This window comes from Hippocampus guttulatus, chromosome 20 (assembly GCF_054856545.1).
Source record: "Hippocampus guttulatus isolate MCC_2025c chromosome 20, RoL_Hgut_1.0, whole genome shotgun sequence".
NCBI lineage: Eukaryota > Metazoa > Chordata > Actinopteri > Syngnathiformes > Syngnathidae > Hippocampus > Hippocampus guttulatus.
Genome location: NC_141280.1, coordinates 5,872,864 through 5,896,100, shown reverse-complemented (window position 1 = coordinate 5,896,100; position 23,237 = coordinate 5,872,864). Strand labels below are relative to the sequence as shown.

The 23,237-nt window shown below is 48.1% G+C and overlaps 1 protein-coding gene across 6 annotated transcripts in view; it reads right to left on the bottom strand.

Moving 5' to 3' along the window:
• LOC147187727 (nesprin-1-like) overlaps positions 1-23,237 on the bottom strand; it is a 95,189-nt gene that overhangs the window by 16,115 nt on the left and 55,837 nt on the right. For 5 of the 6 annotated variants that reach the window (XM_086099619.1, XM_086099617.1, XM_086099620.1 and 2 more), the window contains exons 73-115: positions 22,282-22,428; positions 22,052-22,177; positions 21,707-21,883; positions 21,292-21,557; positions 21,009-21,165; positions 20,528-20,926; positions 18,705-20,312; positions 18,195-18,523; positions 17,826-17,970; positions 17,469-17,687; positions 16,433-16,719; positions 16,131-16,296; positions 15,890-16,045; positions 15,661-15,813; positions 15,127-15,309; positions 14,620-14,757; positions 14,108-14,293; positions 12,073-12,195; positions 11,815-11,997; positions 11,161-11,304; positions 9,532-9,741; positions 7,131-7,271; positions 6,418-6,531; positions 6,180-6,341; positions 5,879-6,067; positions 5,605-5,778; positions 4,522-4,713; positions 4,099-4,230; positions 3,925-4,025; positions 3,679-3,829; positions 3,472-3,600; positions 3,222-3,395; positions 2,938-3,153; positions 2,708-2,809; positions 2,277-2,396; positions 1,991-2,191; positions 1,682-1,855; positions 1,469-1,600; positions 1,165-1,361; positions 863-995; positions 577-759; positions 344-493; positions 45-221 (exon numbers count right to left, since the gene is read on the bottom strand). In XM_086099619.1, the coding sequence (XP_085955745.1) occupies positions 45-221; positions 344-493; positions 577-759; positions 863-995; positions 1,165-1,361; positions 1,469-1,600; positions 1,682-1,855; positions 1,991-2,191; positions 2,277-2,396; positions 2,708-2,809; positions 2,938-3,153; positions 3,222-3,395; positions 3,472-3,600; positions 3,679-3,829; positions 3,925-4,025; positions 4,099-4,230; positions 4,522-4,713; positions 5,605-5,778; positions 5,879-6,067; positions 6,180-6,341; positions 6,418-6,531; positions 7,131-7,271; positions 9,532-9,741; positions 11,161-11,304; positions 11,815-11,997; positions 12,073-12,195; positions 14,108-14,293; positions 14,620-14,757; positions 15,127-15,309; positions 15,661-15,813; positions 15,890-16,045; positions 16,131-16,296; positions 16,433-16,719; positions 17,469-17,687; positions 17,826-17,970; positions 18,195-18,523; positions 18,705-20,312; positions 20,528-20,926; positions 21,009-21,165; positions 21,292-21,557; positions 21,707-21,883; positions 22,052-22,177; positions 22,282-22,428 (8,946 nt within the window). The remainder of the gene's footprint in view (positions 1-44; positions 222-343; positions 494-576; positions 760-862; positions 996-1,164; positions 1,362-1,468; positions 1,601-1,681; positions 1,856-1,990; positions 2,192-2,276; positions 2,397-2,707; positions 2,810-2,937; positions 3,154-3,221; positions 3,396-3,471; positions 3,601-3,678; positions 3,830-3,924; positions 4,026-4,098; positions 4,231-4,521; positions 4,714-5,604; positions 5,779-5,878; positions 6,068-6,179; positions 6,342-6,417; positions 6,532-7,130; positions 7,272-9,531; positions 9,742-11,160; positions 11,305-11,814; positions 11,998-12,072; positions 12,196-14,107; positions 14,294-14,619; positions 14,758-15,126; positions 15,310-15,660; positions 15,814-15,889; positions 16,046-16,130; positions 16,297-16,432; positions 16,720-17,468; positions 17,688-17,825; positions 17,971-18,194; positions 18,524-18,704; positions 20,313-20,527; positions 20,927-21,008; positions 21,166-21,291; positions 21,558-21,706; positions 21,884-22,051; positions 22,178-22,281; positions 22,429-23,237) is intronic. The other variant, XM_086099623.1, reaches the window with a different exon arrangement.

The window sequence follows — 23,237 nt, the reverse complement described above, 5'->3', positions numbered from 1 at the left end:
TGTCATGGCAGTGTAGTTGGCAGACACGGAAACGGATGAGTTACCTTTTCTGTGATGAGCCCCTGTAGTATCTGCCAACGTCTGTTCATAGCTCCAAGGCTCTCGGCAAAGTCGGTTTTGTCGCTGCGCTTTGCCTCCACATCCTGACTGCTGATCTGCAATACCGACTGATTGACAAAGTCCACAGTCAGCTGTTTGCAAGTCAAGTCGATGCGGAACCCCTGTGAAGAGAAGAGGGTGATGGCAATTTTCATTTTGTATGTTAATAATTTTGAAAACAAAATAAAAACAACACGGAAAACCTGACATAGTCTTTGATAAATGAATGTGTTTTCCTTTTCACCTTGTACTTTTGCAAGAAGTTCTGGACCACCTCTGAGCCCACAGCCCCGGCGATTTGGTCCTGGTCTTCGTTAATAACGTTCTCCATGAGCGTGATCCAGCTGATGAGCTCGGCGATGGCGTGTCGTGACGCCAGCTTCTCCATTTGCAGCTGAGGGACAAAAGGTGACAAAAATGCTTACGACCGCATCGGAAGCAGACAAAGGAGCCCATCTATCGTCTTCTCTCACGGACCTGATGGAGCTTCTCTTGGACGACGGGAATGCGAGTGAGCAGCTCGGCCCACTGAGTGTCGACGTGGCCCAGGGCTGTCCTCAGAGTAGCCGTGTCCACCCGTTTGAGTCTCAGCAGCTGGTTGCCCGTGCTCAGGACGGAGGAACGCAATGACGACTTGGCATCCACCTCCTTGGAAAACTCCTGTAAGAAGTTATCCATTTATGACATTTTGGACTTGATCACAAACTTCCATCAAAATACGAAAAAATGTCAACCTCCCACAAGAGCGAACATCAGAACATACCAGGAAGGCACAAAGGTGATCCCTGACAGTCTCCAGTTCCTGAGGCACGGTGACCGACTGCGCGGTCCAAAATTCAAGTCTTTCCAGAGCCAACTGCAACCAGTGGCTTAATTCTGCAGACTCTCTTTGGTACCTAGTAAATGACAAACATGATTCAACCACAAACATGAACGCAATAAAACTTCACATTCAAGTGGGGGCAGAATAGAAAGAAAACGAATCAGGAAAATCTCCATACGAGCCGCACACAAAATAAAAATCCAAAACAACGTTATCAAGGGTTACGTTTTCCTAAGTCGGACCTGCTCCAGTGTTTGAGGGTGGAGTCAAAGCGGTGCAGCTCCTTGTTCACTTTGGTCGTGGACAACAGCCAGTGTTCTCCCAACTGAGTCAGCTGGCGGTCCAAGTCTAAACAGCTGACAGACAGAAGCAGCCTCTTGCCTTCCTCCAGGACCTGATACAGTTGGGGCTGATGCTCAGTCAGACTGGCCTTCAAACGCTGAAACGCAACAGGTAGTTGGTGTCAAGCTTCCGGAGCTTGATGGTTTCAGAGCAATGGCCGGATGCCTCATATTTTTTTTGTCCCAGTCAAGTGTTGAGTCTTACCTGGTAGAGACCGATCCTCTCCAAGAGTCTCTCCTCGGTCTCCTCCACCAAGCCTGCCGTGGGGATGCTGCACTCGATGGCCTCCAGCTGTCTACACAGAGCCTGGTAGTCTTCCACGAGCCTGCTCCACGACTGGCGGCGGCGACAAGTGTCATCAACGCTCTGCTCTCTTCAATGAAGTAAATGTGTTTTGAAAGCGCTGCTCATGCTCACCTCCAGAATGCCCTCCAGCTCCACCCCCCTCCTGTGGGCCTGTTTGAGGACACTCTGAGCTAAAGACATGGTCTCCTCGAGGGCCTGGCTTTCTCGGGGCGCCACCAAGCCGGACACTTTGCGGTAGAAGGTCTGAGTGAGGATCATGTGGCATTCAAGAGACTGGAAGAACTCCTGATGGGGAGGGGGAAAAGGAAACATAATCATGCAGCATGGCTTCTCCTTTAAACTGCAACCCGAGCTCATTCGTCCATTTTAAAAATCAAACGTGGATTGATTGAATGTTTTAAAAAAAGAATGACACCTTACTTTGTGTTTATCCAGTAACATTTGGACCTCAGTGACCGAGGCGACTGTCATTTTCTGGTCGGCGGCAATTTTGTCCTGGGCCGTGTCGACCAGGTCTGTGAGGTCTCGGAGCGCCGCCTCGTACTGAGCCTTGAGGGAGAGGGCTCGGTTCAGGCCGCTACCTCTGGAGCCCACCATCAGCAGCAGCTCTTCAAATGCGTCCTGCACAACAAACGTCCACCATGTTACCAGTGCCGTCCGAGAATGTAAGCTAGTCTGGGTTTGGGTTTTTTTCTTTTTGCTTTACCTGTAGTTTGAGGAGTTCCTGGTGGGAGAGTCGGTCAGATTGGAGCCCTTCAGCTTTGGTCTTCAGCTCGATCACTCTCTGCTCAAACTCCTTCAAACTGTCCTCCACCTCTGATAATGTCTGCAAAGCGCACCAGAGCGTCGAGAATTTGATCAAGAGTCCTGAAATATTTGAACAACTTTGTTCATTAAATTAATTGGTTCATTAAAAGGTCTTAATTCATCGGTTTAAGTTGATTTCTTTACATTTGTGGATTTATTGTAAATAATAAACTCAAAATGTATTAAATAATACAAATATGATATTTTGTCATTTCATGTGGGTGCGCATGGGAGTCGAAACATGATCATTTCGATCATTCGCCATGGTTGCCGTTTCCGGCTACAGTTCATTCGACTTTGTATCTTTTTCTGTGCATGTTGGCATCCGACCTCGATCTGCTTGGCCGCAGGTCTGTCCACCGTGGCGGCTATCTTCTGTAGCAGCAGGTGTTTACTCTCGCTCAAAGCTGTGAACAGCATTCGGAGTTCATTCTGGCACAAAGACAGCAAGTGGTGTTGATGTTAAAAAAAATAAAGGGGCATGTTTACCGTCCATAATGAGATTTTTTTTTTTTTTTTTTTTAAATCACAGCATCAGGACTTTATTATGAGAATGTTACCTGGAAGTTTAAGTGCTCCTGGAGTCTGTCCCTCATGGTGTCGCATTGCTGTTCAAGGGTGGAGTCCAGCAAGCCCATCCTTTCCTGCAGACCTTCCAGGGTGTCCTCCATCAAGGCTCGCTCCTCCCCTCCGCACAGCCGCCCCGCCACTCCACCCATTCGATCTCTGCACTGGTTCACCTCTCTGCTCATGTCCTTCAGATATTTACTGGTGCACTGCACGGATGAAGCGATAACGACATGACTGAATTTGCTCACTGTGAATCACCGGTCACGTTTCTTACCTCTAAATGTGCAAGCTGTGTCTCCGTGTCTTCAGACAACAGCACGGGGCCCGAGAGCATCTCGTTCTCAGCGGCGTCCAACCAGGCGGAGGCGGCCGACGCTGCGGCATACAGATTCTGTTGTAGCGCCATCTCACATGAGGAGAGCGCCATCTTCTGCTCGCCGCTTTCTGCCTGCAAAGAGGAGCAAGGAGTGTTGACGCAGTGACGCAAGAAGCAGTATTAAGTAGTTTAAAAGAGATCGGTTGACCTCTTTGGTGATTCTTTCTAGAGCTTGGCTGCAAGCCTCAAATAAAGCTGTCGGCGAGCGAGAGTCCTGGCTGGTGGACTCGCCTCTGAACACCAGGCTGGGACTGGTCAGGCGGGACCGGTGGATGATCTGCGCACACACAGTTGGCATGAGCGACGACTCCTGAAATTTACATACATGTTCCGTGGAATGCGAGGGAGATCGTACCGGGCTAAACTGATCCTGTTCCAATGTGTTAAGCGAGAGTTGCAGCTTAGTGCTCTGGTCTTTGTTTAGGTTCTCCCAACGTTGTCTCGAGCGGTCTCCGTGAGACAAGCTCTCTGTATCCAGCAACACTCCCACAGGAAGAGAAACCTCACTGAAGAAAGAAGGAGCGAAAAGGAAATAAATACCAAATCGATAATAAAGAGATGCAACATAAAAAAAAAAAGAATCGTCATTGTGAGGACGTACCTGTCCCCATTGGATGTGATCTGTTGATTGCGTAAGTCTTCCCCAACACTGGCGACTGACTCAAGCAACCGCCTCTGCTCTGCGACATGCTGCTGCAGCTCCTAAAAAACAAAAGGAAATGTGATTTTTGTGTTTCAAATATGTTTAGAATGTGAAATCCATTCTCCTCCTCACCCTCTGTTGGAGGAGGTTGTCATGATGCTGCTGGGTGCGCGAAGAGCGAGCCTGGGACAGCCAATCCTGCACGTTGGGGCTCTGCGAAAGCGACGAGTCCGGCTCGCTGTCATCCTGCTCCTGCAATGAACCCTGGTGGGGGCGGGGTTAAAAAAATATATATATACACTGTGTATATATATATTACTTCAAGCGAATTTAATTGTGCGCAATTGTAAGTCGTGTTTAACTCTATTATTTAAAAAAAATCATAATTAAAAATAAATAAAATAGTTGTCAAACTGGTGAGAAAAGTATTGCCTGCTTCACTCTTAAATCGGACCGACTCAGCGTTTACGAGGTAGAATCGGGAGTTCGGACTAGAAAAATGATTTGTCATGCAGACATTTCTCGGAAAAACCTCAAAACAGAGCATTCACTCACCTGTATGTCCACCTGTTTGTCCTGCAGCATCTGCTGGAGCTCCAACAGGCTGTCTTTCAAGGAGTGGAGCTTGACGGTGAGCTGCTCCGCCTCGCTCTTGGTCTCGGCTCGGCCCTCCAGGAGCAAGCTCTCGCTGTGCACCGACAACTCGGACAGATACAACACCTTCTGCTCGATCTCCAACAGCATGTTCTGCAAAACAGACGAAGGAGAACGGTTTTCTTCAACGTCCCATTTAGGTTCGATTAAAATCTATGGAAAAGAGGATTAAAATAAAAGACCCCTCCTGACGCGAGATTGGGTTATAATTGAACAAAGCCATCAATAGAGAAGGATTAGTGTTGGCGCGTGGCTTTCAAGGGCCCCCTGGCTGAGATTGTAGCATTCCTAGACAACACAAAGTGTCTCCATTCAAATGTTTCCCTTTGACCTTCTGCCAATGTGACAAGACCGAGAGTCTTGCAACGCACTCTTTGTGCAAAAAGCCTTCCAAACAATTCAAATGGAAAATCTGAGGCGCGAAGCTTCATTTGCACTGGAAAAAAACCCCCGCCCAACTGTGATCTCTTAGTCTGACACAAACGAGTGAAGAGTGGACAACAACGGGATGCGGTGTTTAAAAACGACTTGAAACAACCGCACACCAAAATGAGGTTTCAAATGCGGATTTTCTTATCTCATTAAAGTACAGTTAACCATGTGCATGCTGGTCTGCGCTAATAATCTATGGTTTTAGCCAAGGTGCCCCACTAAGGAGATGAGGGGCTACATGGGGGGTGTACAGGAGCCATATGTGAGTGATAATCAGCTTATTTAACCTCCGCTGACTACAAAAAACAGAAACACACACACACACACATTCCATTATTATGATGGAAAGAACAATTACGATGCATTACAGGGCCAATTTTGTCACCCTACCATTAGCTGGTCAAATATTAACTCCCGTTGCGGCCTGTTACCATAGAAACAGTAAGAGCACGTCGCTGTAAAAGAATGTTGGCTGGCTGTGAGACCATACATCGAGATTAAACGACTCTGACCTCATCTCCAGTCCAACAAGCAACGCCGCCAGTACGTCACCTGGCAGTCAATGAGCTGCTCCTCCATGTCGAGGTCTTCGTTTTGAAGGTGAAGCGCCGAGCTGAGGGTGGCGCGGGTGCTGAGCAGCCAGTGGTCCAGCTCCTCGGCCTCGCTGTGGAACCGCTGCAACGCCTGCTCCTGACGTTGCTCCTCCAGCTGCTCGCTGAGCTTCTCCTGCGAGGAAAATGCGTGCCGTGTCACACCATTTGAATATGATATCGGAATAGTGAGAAATAAAATTGTCACCAGGACGTGCATATAATTAGCGGATCACCTCCAACAGTTGCCGTTTCCCGGAGGCTTTCATCCTGATGGTGGCCATTCTCTCTCCCAGCACGGTAAGGGTGGAGCGCAGTGCCAGCTGGTGGGCGGGCTCGCCGTTGCCGTCCGCCAGCTCCTCCGAGAAGCACGTCTGCAGCTCGCCAATCTCGTCCTGCAGCATCAGGATCTCGTCCATCAGAGCCTGGTTGAGAGGAGGAACGTGGGAGAGGTTTTATGGATGCAAAATTAAGCATCAGAGATGACTACTGTTTGTTCTGTCTTGCTGATGGATGGATGGAGCCGTCGTCTCTCACCTGATGTGTCGCCATCTGGCTCTCGGGGCTCTTGCTGGGCTCCAGGCCTTCGCCGAGCGCCGCCTCGATCGACTCCATCTTGGTGGAAATGGACTGCAGAGACTCCTGGTAGTGCTGCTGTCGCTCCAGGGCTTCATACAGATTCTTTTGCTTCTCGCTTATCTGGGGCGCGGCAAAAGAACGTGAAAAACGCCGTATATGCGCAACATCTTTTCAAATCAGGTCGACGTCACCCTACCACATTCTTGAGTGTTTCCCAGGATCTCTGTAGGTCATCCAGGTTGGCGGTGCCGGTTTCCAAAGATGGGTCGTAGAGCTCCTGGAGGGCAGTTCGACTCAGACCACCTCGACCCTGTTACATGACGGCACGGTAAGTGTGTGAGGAGTGTGGAAATATATTGAATGGAAATTTTTTTTAAAGGATTTTTAATTCAAATTTTAAGGTAAAAAATGCGTAAATAATGCTACAGATTAACTTTCTTGGCTCATCCCTGACATAAGAGAGCCATCTCAACTCAATAAGAAGTAATATTTTCGTCTCAGCAAATACTAATCGCAGTACTGGTGTTGTTTTCACTCTAGTAGCATCTGACGGAGGTCTCACGAGAGTAGTTTGCACTTTTTTTTTTCTCCAAATACAGCACACTTGAGTTTGACCTTGCTGACAGGGTTGAAAGGCTTCAGTCACATCAGTGAGTCACTCATGCCACGCCAACCAGATGATGTGTGTTGAATATCATAATTTTTTTTTTTTTTTTTAAAAGTGATACTGTACTGATAGATTTCTGGTGTTAAAATCTTGATTCTTCAAGAGCAAAGTGGTGCGTATTAGATTTTAAAAGAATATGGAGGGTGATGATGTGAAGAGCTGGCAGGCCAAGCAGGGTGCAGCGGGTATCCACGGGGGAGGGAGGGAGGGAGGGGGGATTTGTGGATGCGGATGGGCAGTACCTGGTTAGGAGGAGCATCGGCGTTAGCCCCAGGGGAGGGGGAGCGGCAAGCAGGGGGAGAGGAGACCTCGCTGTTGGTGCCCTCCTCCCCCGACTCCTCGGTCACAGGGGAGAGGAGCGTGTGGCAGCGGCCTGCCGTCATCTGACCACACCAAAAGAAGCGGGAGGAGGCGGGGAATAAAACGGGAAACATAGGACAGGAGAAGGCCAATTGAAAAGAGTGAGACAAAAGAAAAAAAAACAAGGGAAGCAAGTGCGAGAATCAGCTTTAAACTCAAAGCGGGAGTGCAGGTAGAACAGGTTGCAGCGGGGACATTGTTTGAAAATTGTACGGGGAACAATCAAAAAAAATCCCAGCTGTCTGTGTTGCTGCCCAACAGCAGCCAAGACACACACACACATCGCGGCAGCTCTTGTAACGGATCTCATTGTCACAGGCTGGCGGCATGATTCCTCCCCCATAACAATTTGTTGTCAACAATATGCTTCTACTTTTCGAATGTCATGCAAATCAGCGTTCCACGCTGGTAAATATGATGCATGTTGGTTGGCATTACACTCGTGGTTAAAAAAGACACAGTTATGTGGCCGTTCAGATACACAGCTGTAGTTGTATGGTTACTTTTACAGGCAACTTCAGGTCAAAGCTCCATTTTTTTCAAAGAACGGTCTCTCAAGTCAACATTCGCTGTATTGCTTGAGGTGAAATCAGTCCATGGCGCTAAAAAATGGCTGCAGAATGCTGCTCTAAAAAATATAAACTCAAAAACCAAGACATGCGATGCAATCCAAAAGACATGACTTATGAACTACAAATCACAAAAGTGAAAAGAAAGGAGAGTCCCAGTTGTCTGCATGCATGCAGACGTAGCGACACAAAAGTCAAGCATGAGCTGAGGCCTAACTGCACTGGTTTTTGGCAGCTCACAACTTTGCTAAACTCATTCGATGGGGGCCATGTTCAAATACGCAGGACGCTTTCCCGGGCTTGATGATGCAATGCGACGCAATGGAGGCCATCGGCATGCAAAGTTTGTTCTTCGCTACGTGGACACTAGGTCAACAAAGAAGATCCTGAAGACTAGAGTCACTCAACTATCATGCTGGTGTGCCGCTTACACACACACGCACACGCGCACGCACACACACGCACACGCGCACGCACGCACACACGCACACACACACACACACACACACACACACACACACACACACACACACACACACACACACACACACACACACACACACACACACACACACACACACACACAGTGATATCCTGTTTCCTGGCACAACACAGAGCAGACAGCAGTGACAAGGCCACGGAATGCGAGATGTATACGGTGGTACGAGATTTCCAAACACAGCAGGCTAATGAATGAAAGAGCAAAAAAGTGCACAAGCAGGCACACACACACACACACACACACACACGCACAGAGGCACACAGGAAGAAAAGAAAATCTCAATTTGATGTATGACTCAAGAGTTTCCATGCTGCAATGGAAAAGGATTGGCTGAATAAATATATGGTATAAAATAACTATAGAATTAAATGGGAATAAATCAAAATATGTATCTGTCATATGTAACTATTTTTATATTTTTGAATATATTACAGTATATCATGCATCATTTATTTATTTATGCCCATAGAAGTGGAAAAAATAATGTATTTTCATTCCAAAATTGTTTAATGATGATTGACAAAATATCTTTTAAAAAATTATTTTAAAGACATGAAAAATGTTACTTTGTATTCACGGAAATGAATGTAAAAAAGGGGGAAAAAAATTGGACAGACCTCTTTATATTTGTATGTTTCATTATGAATTCAAAAATAAAGCTATTTCATTGCAATCAACATATTTATTATGTTTTTCCACAAAGAGGTAAAATGGCTTTAAAAAACAAAATACATAAATGCTAGATAGTATTTTTGGGGTGTTATAAAAAAGGGCAAATATTAGTTTTGAAATTGATTCCTTTTAAATTTAATTTCTAAAAGATGGCGAATCAGTTGGTTAATAGGAAACGTTATTTATTCAAATAATTGTTGCTGTCAATAACAAGGTAAACAACTAATAATGGTTTCTTTTCAAAGCTCATTTCATGAAGATCCCAGTGGTCATTGAGAGATAACATACATTAAAATCTGTATTTGTTTTGCTGCACTTTTTCAAAGCAGACCAACTTGACACAGCAAAACAGCGAATGGGTGAGTAAGAAGAATAATTGGGTAGATAAATAGATGCAACGGGCAAAATGTGTGTCTCGTAATAAGAGGGCTGCCTTTGAGGAGCAACACACCATTTTTATTAAGTTTCTGTTGTGGAAGATGCCGTCACACACACAGACAGACACACACCCAAGATGTGTGAGGGACCTCTGCCACTCACCATGACGACCGAGGGGTGCGCAGGAAGCTCCTTGTCGCCGGCTCCTCCGGCGCCGGGCATGTCGTCGTCACTCAGCTCGTCTGAGAGGCCGTCCGCCTCGCTGACCGTCAGCAGCATGGTGGCATGCTTGGCCTTCACCGTTAGCATCTTGCACTTGGAGTGTAGAGAGGCGATCTGCTCCTGGTAGCCGTGGATCTTTTGGGCCAGCTCCTGTCATAACATACCCACGGCAACAGAGAAGCCACCCCCCGGGGGGTCAGCTACTTCCTGGTTCACAAGGCAAATTTTTGCGAGTTGGCCACACGCTGAATGAGACGCCGGCGTGTCCGGAGCAAACGGAGCATTCTCCTCCCTTTCCCAACCTCTGGTTTTTGGAGCGTTCGCATGGAAAGACAACAGCTCTGGCTCTGCTCTCTCTCCTCTGTATCTCTGAGCCAATCAGAGCAGAGAGCAGGCGTATGATTCGGAGGAGGCGGTCGGGCTGACGGGAAGGATTTGGGCTTGAGAGAGACGGCAAGAGAGAGCGAACCGAATTCAAAAATTCCTTCAAACTTCCGAAAAAAAGTACAGGGGAAAACAGGAAGTGATGTCACCGCCTGCCTACCCGCTTTCTTCCCTTCTCTGCCAATCCCCAAGGCAGATTCCTTCTGACAAAAGGGAGCAAGCGAAGAGAGGAGTGTTTGGAGGAGTGACAGAGATGGTGTCAGGTTTCAGCTGTGGTATGAGTTTGAATGGCGGCCAAGCCCCCCCCCCCCTTCCTCTTCTTACTCGACCCCGAGCGCCGCAGATGGTCAACTCACATATAATCAGGTCACGTGACTAACTAGGCCAGCGGTCGATGCGAGGCGCTCGGCTTAAGAGGCCAACCGCAGGCATCAGAGCGCCGCGGTGATGGGAGGAGGTTTCAGTCGCCGGGGAAGTGAGGCAAGGCAAAAAAGCTGAAAATAACATCAAATCAAAGCGCGCGCTTCCAGGAATGGGAGCTTGTTTCTCTGCGCGCCCGCCTTACGTTTTGAGTTCCCGCAGTGGGAGGGTGGGGGGGGAGCAAACTGCAGCGTCATTTCCCTGGAGCACAAAGTTGGGCTCCAATACCGCAGTTGAATTGAAGCATTTGAAACACTTCGACGAACAGGAATCTGCAGTATCAGATAAAGTCAAAATATCCACGGGCTGGCTTGATAAAGGCACACAACATTACTTTTTTTTCATTGCAGACATGGCATGTTGCAAGAGTATGTGTATACTGTTAATTTGTGGCGTGGGTAAAGTATGACTAAATTCTTCAGGCGGCGAGTCTAACCATTCATCCACCTTGCTAACCAAAATAAAGACCAGACTGTGCAAGTGTGGCGACTTTTTAGATGCACAGCCTATTTCCTGTATACATACGCTGACAAAATAGTGCAGGAAATCCACTTCCTGTTGATCTCCTTTTTGAGGTTGCAGACTGAGAAAAATCACAACCATAATTCATCTTGTGAAGCCCAGCTGTATAAAAAAATCCGCCTCATCATACAGTGTAGTCTCGCCGCCTCGCTTCGGCAAATTTGCTCCTGGTTCTTCAACTGCTTCCCGCATTTGCAAAAACGTGCATTACTTGCTTTGCGTGACACAAAGTCACCAACTCACCTCATGATGGTGGATCTGCGCCTGAAGTTCTTGAATGTTGCTGGTGCAGACGGGTCGGTCCTGAATGATCCGGTGGGCGTCTTCTATTAACCTCTGCAGGTTCTTCACCTCCAGCTCATACTGCTCATACTGCACCACAGCCTCCTGGACAACAGCACATGATATAGATGTTCATTTACGTACACGTTCTCTATCACTCTAAAATGTTTGTGACGCTCGAGTTATTTGTCCTCTCCAGTCTCCAAGGACCCTTCCTCTAATGACTAAGCTTCACGACAATGAGCTTAAAGGTAAATCAGCCCTGAAGCAAGGGGATTTGGAGGGTAATACCACTATGAGGGAGCTCAACAGAAAAGCCAGATATTCCTAACCTAGATCTTAGTGAGAATAAAGTCGAATAATAATTATCACAGTCATATCTTAGATTCACATCGCGTCTCTCAAGGGTCAGTTTTAGATCAAATATTCTGAGTGCAACTTTTGTTTGCAGAAAGGATCCATTTCTACAAATCTTTCTGCAGGCACACAAGACTACACTGCATTCTTGACTTGACGTACAAATTTGGGTTCTGGCTTCAACTGAGGGTCTTTCTTCGTGTTTAATTCTTTTTATTGAAAATACAAACTCCAACATGCCCACTGAGTGGCCTTTACCTGCAGGATGTTGCACTGCTGGATGGTGGTGTGCTGCAGCTGGCTGGTTTCCTGCTGCAGGCTCTGCGCTGCGCGGCAGACGGCCAGACCGGCCACCACCTCCTCTGGAAGTCGGAGGGCGCTCTGACACCGTTGCACGGCCGTCACCTGCCGCTTGAAGCCGTCCATCTCGGCCAGCAAACGCTGAAGGGGAGGAGGAGTCGGGCGAGTATTTATTAAACAAGAACCCACATAAGTGTCGCCGCTTGTCGTCTTTACTTGTCTCTGTGTGAGTTGCTCTCTCAGGCTGAGCCGGTTGAGATCGGGGGAGGCCAGGGTGACTTGGACCTGGTCCACCGTGGCGTGGAGACTCTTCACCTCGGCTTCCAAGTGCGATATGTCCTGAGGAAACAAATGGTATGATAGCCAATTTGGCGCCATCAGAAGCAGGACATAAATAGAGGAACAACTGTGTCATGTTGGTACAACTACAAATTAAAGTCTTGACAGAAACCAATGAGTAGCTTTGCCTGGCATTTGGAAGACATAACCTGTGTGTCTAAAATCGGTGTTTCGCAGGGGTCAAATGACTGTGGACCTGAACAGCTGCGCAGCCCTAAGACAGCCCACTTACCAGTGCGGCTCGGGGGGGGGGGGTTCTGTCTGCCACCGATCATAGAAAGGAGAAAATGGACATGGGATCATGTGGTCTGATGAGTCCAGATTGACCCTGTTCCAGAGTGATGGGCCCATCAGCGAAAGACGTAATCCAGATGTCATGCTTGTTTACCATACAAGCCTGCAGGGGGCAGTGCTTGCTCAATCAGCCAGGTTTCTCAATTCAAAAACATTAATCGAGTCTCCCCCCCACCCTCAAAATTAGGTCAACTGACAACATGGATGTAATGAATGAGCATCAATGGAATATTTTTCTCTCCTAATGGCACTGACATCACATTGACATCACGAATGCCATCTAACGCTGAAAGAGCTGCTCAGGGAGTGTGAGAAATAATATTTGCACATGGATGGCGATCTTAACACTCTTTGCAATTTCAGATGCTGTATTTAAATCAATTGAGTTTGTGACAAAATTGCATTTTATTGAGACACACAAATGTCTATTATTGTGTTTGAAAAATACGTTATTGCTCATTCTTAATGCGTGTCAAAAAGAAACGTTCTTGTGAGGCAAATGCAGCTCGTGTGCATGTCGGCAGTCTCATGACAAAACAAACATGCCACGAGCAAATGTAAACAGTCGCTTGTACGGATGGCAGGTTTGTGGGACACGACTCACTGCCAGCAGGGTTCAACATATGACTGCAGGCAATCATGTGGATGCAGTACCTAAACGCGCCACATGGAGGCACTGTTGATATGTAGCTCTGTTCTCAATCAGTTTGTGGCAATTTGTGTCAAAGCAAAAGAAAAACTGCCAATCAATTTTTCATGTGCTGACTGAACTTTCGCGAAAGATAAATTTTCCCTATTCACATGATGCAGTATGTGGTGAAGCGTGCTATCAACCTCGGGCTGAACACGCTCAAGACTGTAGAGATGATCGTGGACTTCAGGAAACATTCTTCTCCACAGTTGCCCCTCACACTATCCAACTGCCCTGTGTCAACCGTCGAGACCTTCAGGTTCCTGGGAATCACAGTCTCCCAGGACATGAAGTGGGAAGTCAACACCATCTCCATCCTGAAAAGGGCCCGGCAGAGGATGTACTTCCTGAGGCTGCTGAGGAAGCATGGCCTGCCACAGGAGGTGCTACGACAGTTCTACACGGCAGTCATCGAATCAATCCTGTGTTCTTCCATCACGGTTTGGTTTGGGGCCGCCACAAAAAAGGACAAAATCCGACTTCAACGGACAGTTAGGACGGCGGAAAAAATCGTTGGCACCGCCCTACCCACTCTTGAGGACTTGCACACTGCAAGAATCAAGAGAAGGGCACGGAAAATCCTCCTGGATCCCCCGCACCCTGCCCACCACCTTTTCCAGCTACTCCTCTCAGGCAGACGCTACAGATCCATGCGCACCAAATCCAGTAGACACTTAAACAGCTTCTTCCCTCTAGCCATTAACTCCTTAAACAGTCACTGACGTAGTCACTCTTCTTGTACTACAAATACTGCTACTGGTTACTCTAAAATGGTTCAATGATTTGTTGTTTACGATGATACTAATGCAGCGTGTTATACCGGAGACAAATTCCTTGTGTGTTCTACATACTTGGCCAATAAAGATGATTCTGATTCTGATCACAATCCTGTCAGCCTGGTGGTGGTGGTGGTGACCATTCCTTTACCTTCACAGCATCCTGAAGACTCTGCAGGCGAGTCTTAACCGCCAGCTGCAGCTCCTCTGTGCGTGCGCTGAGCTGCTTCACCTGCTGACTCCACCTTTTGGTTGCCAGCACATCCCCCAATTGCGCCTCCCACTCTGCCAGGGCCTCCAGGTCGCCATGGAGACCGCGACACTCCCTCAGCAACACCTATCACCCGCAGAAGCGTAAATTACATGAGAGAATGGGAGGAGACTTCTCGGGCTGTCAAATGGCACTAATTAAGGGTGCTGAACGCTGTTCAAGCTGACATGCAGCAAGAAATGAGAGTCAGGGACTCCAATTAGCTGCACATATGTTTTGGCAAAGTGATTAAGGGTTTCAGAAACAGAATGCATTTCAAACATTCATATACTGGGATTTTTTGGAAACAGATGAAAAAAGCAATTACAAAATATAATTGAAAGATTATTTTTTTAATTGGCAAAATATAATTTAAGCTGTAAAGGGATCCAGTAAAAATAATTAAGACTCACCTGATATGCTCGAATTTGCTCTTGTAGCTGCGATATTGGACTCCAGACAACGCTACCAGAGAGCAGACACTCCGCTTTTTCCACCCAACTCAAAATAAATTCCTTCACGCTTTGGTAGTCTGCCAGTTGCTTCTCTGCCTGCTCGGGGTTATAAGGACAAGATGGAGGAGAATGTACAGTAGGATTAATTCAAATTAAGACATCAGAATAAGAATAATCTTGACAGGAAAAGTGTGCGAAAACAAAGAAGAAATTTGAACTGCAACGATGTGTGGGCATCACTGTGGTTGGAGTCACTCTTCTTGCGGACTCCCCCTCATATTGAAGGTTCAGCATTCACAAATTCCCACATTGGCTAATTTATTTTGGAATTTGTCCTCCATTTATCACTGAGAGATTCCGCCATTCGCTGTGTTAATTTGGCGCCATCTGGTGGTACTTTGGTGTTATTTCTCGGTTTAAATCACAATGTGTTGGGTTGTCATTGAAAACATTTCTAGCACTGACCCTTTTTAGTCTGTTGCTTCTATCCTGGACCTGCTGCGTGACGTGACGCTGTGCTTCGGCCATTTTGGCCACGACGTCGCCCAGCTGCTTGCACAGCAGGGGATTCTGCTCGCCGAAGTCCTGCACGGCAACCGCTAGCTCGGCCAAGGTGTGAGCGCAGCACTCGCACTCCTCGCGGAGAATCTGCGGGTGGAAAGGGGATTTGTGATGCCCTCACAAAATGGGGGACCAACTGCAATACAGGTGGCGCCTAGAGATATGAGTTTCATTTTCACCGCAGAACACAAAATCATCTTGTAGGGATAGGTTTTGCAGGAAAAAGACGGGACGAGGTGAATTTGAGAATTGTGAAGCACAAATATATGGGTGGAGGGGTGGTGGTGGGGGGGTTTACAACAAAGTGAATTCCATTTGAAGGCAGAGTCCACTTTGTGCCAACTTTTGACACTCATTAACCTTAACATCTGCCCAATAGCTAGCTAATTTAACATGGGTTAATGAGTTGCTAATTATTCAATCGGTCAGGTTGATTACCCTGTTCTCCTCTTTGGCCTCCTCCAGACTGGCGCCCTTGATTTCAAACCTCAACGTGATGCTCTTCAGCTTGCTCTCCATGTCCTTCAGTCTGCAGCGGAAGTCCTCCTTCACGTCTCGCGTCTGCTGCACATCCCGTTCTCTGGCTTGGACCTGGAGCACCAGGATAGAAGGTAAACTACTGCAGCAAATATTACAGTATTACGTGTGGCCCGGTCGAGACGCTCACCTGGTCTTCAGCAGAGCCCAGAGCCAGGGTCACCTCAGCCAGCTGCATGCTGAGCTCCGACGGGAGACCGGCCTGCAAGTCGTGGTACTTGGACTGCTGCATCTCCGTCATGCGCTCCACGCTCTGACGTCTGCTGATGACCCCGTCGTGAGCGGTCTGCGACATCGCCAAAAAAAAAAGGTGTGAAACACATTGCTTCCTGACGATATTGTGTGTGCATGCGTTGACATTTTAACAGCACCTCCAGCTCTTGTAACAGCGTGTCGAGGTCCGCGGTGGGGCTCAGGAGCAAGCCTCGAGTGTCTTGAATCCAATCTTTGACCGAGCTCAGCTTCCTCTCCACCTCTTCTCTTTCTCTCAACTCCTGTTGCACCTGCACCCTGCTGCCCCGAACCTGAGACACGAGGCTTGAAAAGACAAAAGAGGGGAAACCATTTTCAAGTCAAACGAAGTTCATTTGCATCCCTGAATAAATAATAAAAAATAAGAATTATGCGCACCATAAATGCCTGCCATACGAATCCATTTCAAAGCAACACCCACCTTTCATACTGTTCTTGTAAGCATTTAATCTCTTGCATGCACTGTGATTCCTGGTGGCCGTTCTCGATCTTCCTCTGCACCGCTTCTTCCTGATCCTCATCTCCTCTCAGGCGGTGGATGTGCTGAGCGAGCAGAGCCAGGATCGACTGCTCCCTTTCCACCTCCCGGGCGAAAGAGTCATGGTACTCCAGGAGGGTGTGTAGCGCCGCCCTGGTGGCCGCCTTCTCCACGGTGCTGTCGGGGATGCGGCGGCGGAGGTCCATCGAGACGGAGCGGACCTTATCCATCTGAGGACCACGTAAAACAGATGTCAAACTTAACGTGCTTGCTTTCATTTCTTTTTCGCGTTCAGCAAAAAAAATTAACATTGCAGATCAAGCCAGCCAAAACGAGTGAATACAATAGTGGTATGATGTGAGATGGGAAGCTCAGTTCACAATTCTGTGAAGAAAAGTGGGGCAAAAATCCTCCCGCGGGATGTGAGAGACTCATCATAAGTCAATGCAATTGCTTGATTTCAGTTAGTGCTGTCGAGAGCGGCACGCGCGGTTGATAGTTGGAAGTTCAAAGCTTGGCCTCAGTGCATGGAATGACATCATGTCTATTTCAACAAAGAGATAGACAAGCGAGGGGACAACAGAAAAGTGCCACATGTCAGGAAGGAGCCGTCCCCCCTCACTTTGACCTCATTTCCCTTTTAGGCCGCGGGGCTTTGTAGGAATTCTTAACCGCTGACATGTTCACGTTCAAAAGAGAGGCCGCCCGCGTGATACGCGTTGGAAACGACTGGCCCGCAGCCTGGAGTTACATCACAGACCAGCAACCGGTTTTGCCGCTGTTTGACCCAAATCAGTATGAAGACGCATTTACAGGGAGAGGCAGCAGCAGCTTGAGAAAAATACAGAAAAATGTTAACCTGGTCCACTTCCACATCAGCTGAATTTGCCAGAATTGTAGCGCGGCAACATTTTTTTCTCTCTTCCCATTTCTAAGCTTTCCCAAATAATTTTGCCCAGCGACTGGATATCATCCTAACCTTCTCTGTGATGTTTCTCCATTCCTGCGCATTGTCCTCCAGAGCCCTCTCCTGGGCTGTTGCCGCGCCGTGAAGCCTACTCCAGCGTCGCCATAACGACGAGAGCACACAAGTGACAACAGCCACGTCGGTGTCGGCGACGAGCCGCTCCAACTCGACTGCCTTCTCCTTCAGAGAGTTGAGGGTTAATTCCTGCAGGTCGGCGTGGGTGACCAAAGACTGCGGCAGGAAGAGGCACTTGTCTTAGTATCTCTTAAGATCTATTAACTCATTCAGTACCAGCCAATTCTGGACCAAGTCTGAAAAGACGTTTAAAAACGTCTTTGGGAGTGAATGAGTTAAATGTGTGTCTCCCACCTTGTATCGGTCACACTTGTCTTCCGCCTGCTGGAGACTGTCAGCTTTCGCCGTGGAGAACGTAGCCATCTTGCTCTCTGCGTCATTCATCTGATCGACAAGACTCTCTCTCTCGTCTTGGAATGAAGCCCAGAGAGATGCACATCTAAAAAAAATTATAATAATAATAAAAGAAGTGGCATAAGTACACCCGCTCACCACAAAATTTGTCTCTATGAATTGCTGATTTTGCAAAAATAATCAAGCTAAATTTTCAATCACAGATTATCTCAAGTATGGTAGCCTAGATAGATGATGTAAATTTTAGTAGCACACTTATTAGAAGTCAGAGAATAAGCAACGCTAATGGACAGATGAGTAAATCGTCACCTTTCGTGGACTTCTCTGCTGGCCTCCATCTGCTGTCTGATTTCCGTGCTCCTCCGTTGCGCGGCTTCAATTTCTCCTCTGAGTTCGCTCATCAGCCGAGTGTCCTCAAGCAGCTCCCGAGTCATCATCTCCTCCAAGACAGCCGCGAGGTTCTTCTCCTGAGTGTTGATTTCTTCCAGGTTTGGTATCCAGTCCGCGTGATGCTCGAGCTCCATGCCGACTACGGTCGTACGCTGGAGGAAATCAGCTGTGCAATCCAGACATTTCTGCATGGACTGCAGCGATGAGCAATACCTCCGGACCAGACTTAGAGCTTGATCCAGTGTCACCTACGATATGCAGATGATTAATTCATTCAGTACCAGCCAAATCTGGACCAAGTCTGAAAAGACGTTGAAAAACGTCTTTGGGAGTGAATGAGTTAAGAAGGTGCATCTGGGTGGCAGAGTGATTTCAGAGTGCTAACAACCAGTGGGAAAAGCAACGGCAGCATCAAATGAACTGACTTACCTGTTTGATTTTAATTTCCTTTTGGACTTCAGCTGCCAGTGTCTTCAGCTCCTCCAGTTTCTGCGCTACATGAACGGGAATAGTTTCCTTTCTGCTGCGAAACATTTGCTCCTCTCGACTAAACAAGGCATTGATTATCTTCAATCTACTCTGCACTTTTTCTTCCGCGACGCTCACTTTGCGCATTTTCTCCTGCACCTTCACAACTTTGGCTTGTGTTAAGGCCAGTGGTTCCCTCAGAGTCTCTTTTACAGCATTCAGCCATTCTGACGTCTTTTCCATTTCCCTCATGAAGTCGTCGCATTGCGTGATGTCATTTTGGCTTTCTTCGACACAGCGCTGCACATCTGAGCGTAAAGACTGCAGCGATTCACGCCGGGCTGTCATTTCCCGCAAGGCGGCCGGGTCAAACCTCAAGCCGAGATTGTCATCCATTTGTTGGCTACATTCGTTGGCCTGAGAGGAAACAGCATCCAGACGTTCGAGTAAGGCGTAAAGAGATGCAACTTTATCCGTGAGATTCATTTCTTTGTCCAACCTGAGTGTATTCAGATTGTCTTTGGTGGACTGAAGTTGCTGGTCAAAGCCGTTCAATAGTACGTTATGCTGCGCTAATGTTTTTAAGGCCTCATCCAAACGTTTAAGAGTCTTACTGGTTCCACTTTTTAACGTACTGTGAAGACGGAGCAGTCGACGTGTTTCCTCAATTCTGAACGCGTGGCCCAGACAGAGCAAGCCCTCGTTTTTACCGTGAACTTCTCGCACTGCGCTTCCGACGTGCTCTAAACCTTCACCGATTTTGCGATAGTCATTCATTAAGCGAACAAGCTCCTCTTCACTTGTACTGATCGTCGTCTTCTCCAGATTGTCAAACTGTTCCCGTAGTCTCTCCACGGTGTTTCGAGTCACCTCCAAAAAAGTGCAGAATTCCTTCCGCTCGAGGATTAATTGCTGAAGCCTGTCTTTTTTCTCTTTGGCGAGGGCCAGGATGCCGTTGTACTGTTGCGGGAGGGCGTTGAGCCGCTCGTCCAGGTAGCAGTGGTCGATCTCGTTGAGAGTGGGAAGGATCTCCTGGCCTATCCTCTGCACTATCAGAAGGAGGTTCTCGTTCTCCGACGCTTGTTCCAAAACTTTTTGTAAGGCCGACAGATGCGCTTGCATCTGCGAGCTGTCCTCAATGTCGCTGAGGTTGATTTCAGGGAAGGTGATGGTTTCCGCCTGCCTGAGCCACTGACAAGTTTTGTTCAGGTCAACCTGGAAGTACTTCCTGGAGGTCAAGGCTTTTTCCAAGGTTGTGACACGCCGGCTTGTTCTCCGCAGGGCCATTTCGAAGACCGCCTGCAGCTCTTGGAGCTTTGCCAAGGTTTCTTCTCGCTCTTTATCCGTGGCGTCTCTCTCCAGCTCCCGACCTTGAACCCAGAGAGATGCCAGCTCCCCCTGGTACGCCCGAAGGGCGCTCTGGATGCTCCGACACGCGGCCGCCTCTTTCGCCAGGTCTTCCGGGAGGAGCGCAATGTGGTCATCTATCAGAGCCTTGCTCTCCTGTTCTTCTACCCAAGAGAGGGCTCGGCTAAGACCCTGAAGGAACTGCGTCCTTTCGGTGAAGGCCTAGAGAAAGATAATTATAGATTTAGAGTTGCGCGTCTTCGTTGTAGAGCAACTACATCGTAGCTTGTGGTATATTTACAGTTTTAACTATTATAGGCGACTGTAAACAACCTGTAAAATTACTTTTTTACTCTTCGACTACTGTAGACGGTGATCGATTAATCAGTATTTCAATCGTAGGATAAAATGAACTCTTTTCATAAAAGGTATTTTACCTTGCTGAGATACTTTCTCCTTTGGGTCACCCGAGCCTCCAACGCCTCCAGTTCAGTCTGGGCTTGTTTGACAAGCTCCTGCAGGGATTTCCTCTCACTCAGCCCCAGCCTGGAGGCCACGGCCTGCGCCTCGCTCACCGCTCGAGCGAGGAGCTGCTGTTGAGCCTCCAGCTCCACGCAGACGCTCAGGTGGTCGAACAAGAAACTCTGGGCCAGGTCGGGAGGCGGGCTGGTCTTCAGTGCCGAGGTGAGCGCGGGCCGTTGCTCTTCCGCCCACTCGCGGGCGTCCCTCAGCTGGGTTTCCACCTGCGTCAGATCCTGGAGGGTTTGCGAGGAGTCCTGGATCTTCTGCTGGATAAGACACTCAAGCTGGGCCCAGCGCTGCTCGAGATGAGCCACCTACAGAAGGTGAACCGAGCGTTATTAGCTTTACAAAGATGAAAAAAATTGGACACAGTTCTGAAATGGGAAGCTACGTTACCTGTTGTTTGACCAGTTCCTTGTCCAGCAGGCTTATTCGAGGCAGGATGGCTTGTTTCTGCTCGCGGAGATCTTCTAGTGTTGCGCGTTGCTCCACAAGATCGCTGGACAACTTCCTCAGAGCTCCGAGATGCTCCCTTGTGCTTTCAGTGTCAGCCCTGTCCACAGACAATTTTGAATTTCTATGACATGGTAGTTTTATTTCATTGGCAATGATGAAAGTTTGAGAAACTAATATTTACGACAGTACAGTGAGTAAGACGCAAGAGTTATGTGGTTGGTACCTCGCGAGGTAGTCCCACTCCCTGGACACTTGATGGAAAAGCTCCTCGACAGCGGCCACGCTCTCCTGGTACTCGCCGCTGCACTGCATGTCCTCCCCTCGCTCCGCCTCCAGTTCCTCGGCACGATGAGCCATCTCCATCGAGATCCCGCGCAGCTTCTTGGCGTCCCGCGTGGCGGCGCAGTCCCGTCCATCCGTCAGCCGCTCGATGGTCTCGACCAAGCGGCTTACCTCGGACTGCCTCTCCCTCACCTGCTGGAGGAACTCCTGCGAAAGATTGATTGGGAACTTGGAACTTCACGACAGTCCCAAAAACAGTCCGCAGTTTCATATTCATAGAAGAAAAACTTTTCCTCCTCTGATGGTTACTCAAAAAAATCATTCAACATCATTAGCAGTGAAGCCTAAATGCACACCTGTGCTTTGTCCAGCTGGTTCTGTGCAATTCTGGGCTCGAGCTCTGATGGACATCTAATGAGGTTCTCAAGTTGCTGCTCAGTTTCTCTAAGCTGCACCTCCAGATCTGTCTTGTGCTCCTCGACGCCCCTCCAGCTCTCTGCGATCTTCTCGCAGAGCAGCCTGCGCTCATCGATCTGTGGAACAAAAGGAACCGTAGTTTACACTTTATACAGCATTTTTTTTTTGTCTTGCCAAAATCAGTTTTTAAAAGTCTCATTTCAATGTTATGCCTTTGGGTCTCGAGGAAGGCTGTGAACCACAACCTTTAATACTAAAATATGTTTTGATGTGAAGCCACAAACCTGGAGTTTGACCTGCTGGATGGCGGTAGCCACCTCCTGTACCGGAAGAAGTGAGAGATCGCAGGAGGAGCACACAAGTTGAAGGTAAGTACTGGCCTGCTCCTGCAGGGCCCGCTCCTGCTTCACCTGGCCAAACAAGTTCATGGTCACTCAACGGTAGCGCAATCTTTTGAGAGAGACTTCATTCGTTAACCGATTCATCAATTACGAGAGAGAGATGTGTTCCGGACCTGCTGAAGCGCCTCCTCCAGGCTGAGAGGGGTTAGTGCGGGAGTTTCTGGCTCCCGGGAGGCGGACGTCAGCCAAGTCTTGCACTGCTGCAAAGTGTCTTGGAGACTGACATGTCTCTGTAGCTCATGGTTCAGACTCTGATATACCTAGAAACCATTTCAGGGGAAAAAAATGCATTTAATGGAGGCTCTATTACAAAAAAAGTTTACGACTTACGTTTACAGTGCACATTATATCTTGTGTATGTAATCGAGGGGTGTGGCTTTGTTTCGGGGGAGGAATTAGTCAAGGGAGGCTACTAACTCTCCATTTAAATGATAAAATTATTATTTTTTAAAAGGACGTGCAGCATCTTATTTGACAGGTGTTGAATGTGGAGGCGTCCATATCCTCATAAACAGCCATGTCTGATTGACAAGAAAGAAAGAAAGAAAGTGGGAGGGGGAAGGGATGCATTGGCACACCGCCTGGAATTTTTTTTGGCAACGGCTCCAAAGCTGGCAATGTGGCAAGTGGCAGGCAGGATATTAGAGCTTACGTCGGGAACGCATTTGGCAGATAAAATGGTTGGGAGGGTTTACAAATTGAGGAGAAGCCAGCAGTGTGGCTGGATCACACAATGCCAGATTGGTGTTGGGGGGTTGGGGGGGGGGGGGACCAACAACGGTAGTGGTGGCGTCTGGGGAGGTCAGTAATGATGACAGAGTGGAAGTTGCCAAAACGGCAGAGTGGCACTGGATTATGGTGCCGTTGAACAGTTGCCGTCATTTGGCGCAAGCATGAAAACTGTGGAGTTGACAGGGGATATACGGGGATTAATATGGCCAGATAGAGTTAGCGACTTTGGCTGGCTGGTTTCATCTCGGTGCGGTTACTGTCAGTCGGCATTGTGGCCTCCCTGCTGGCGGTGAAGGAGCATCGTCAAGAGACGGTTTAAGTGTTGCATTGGGTTAGG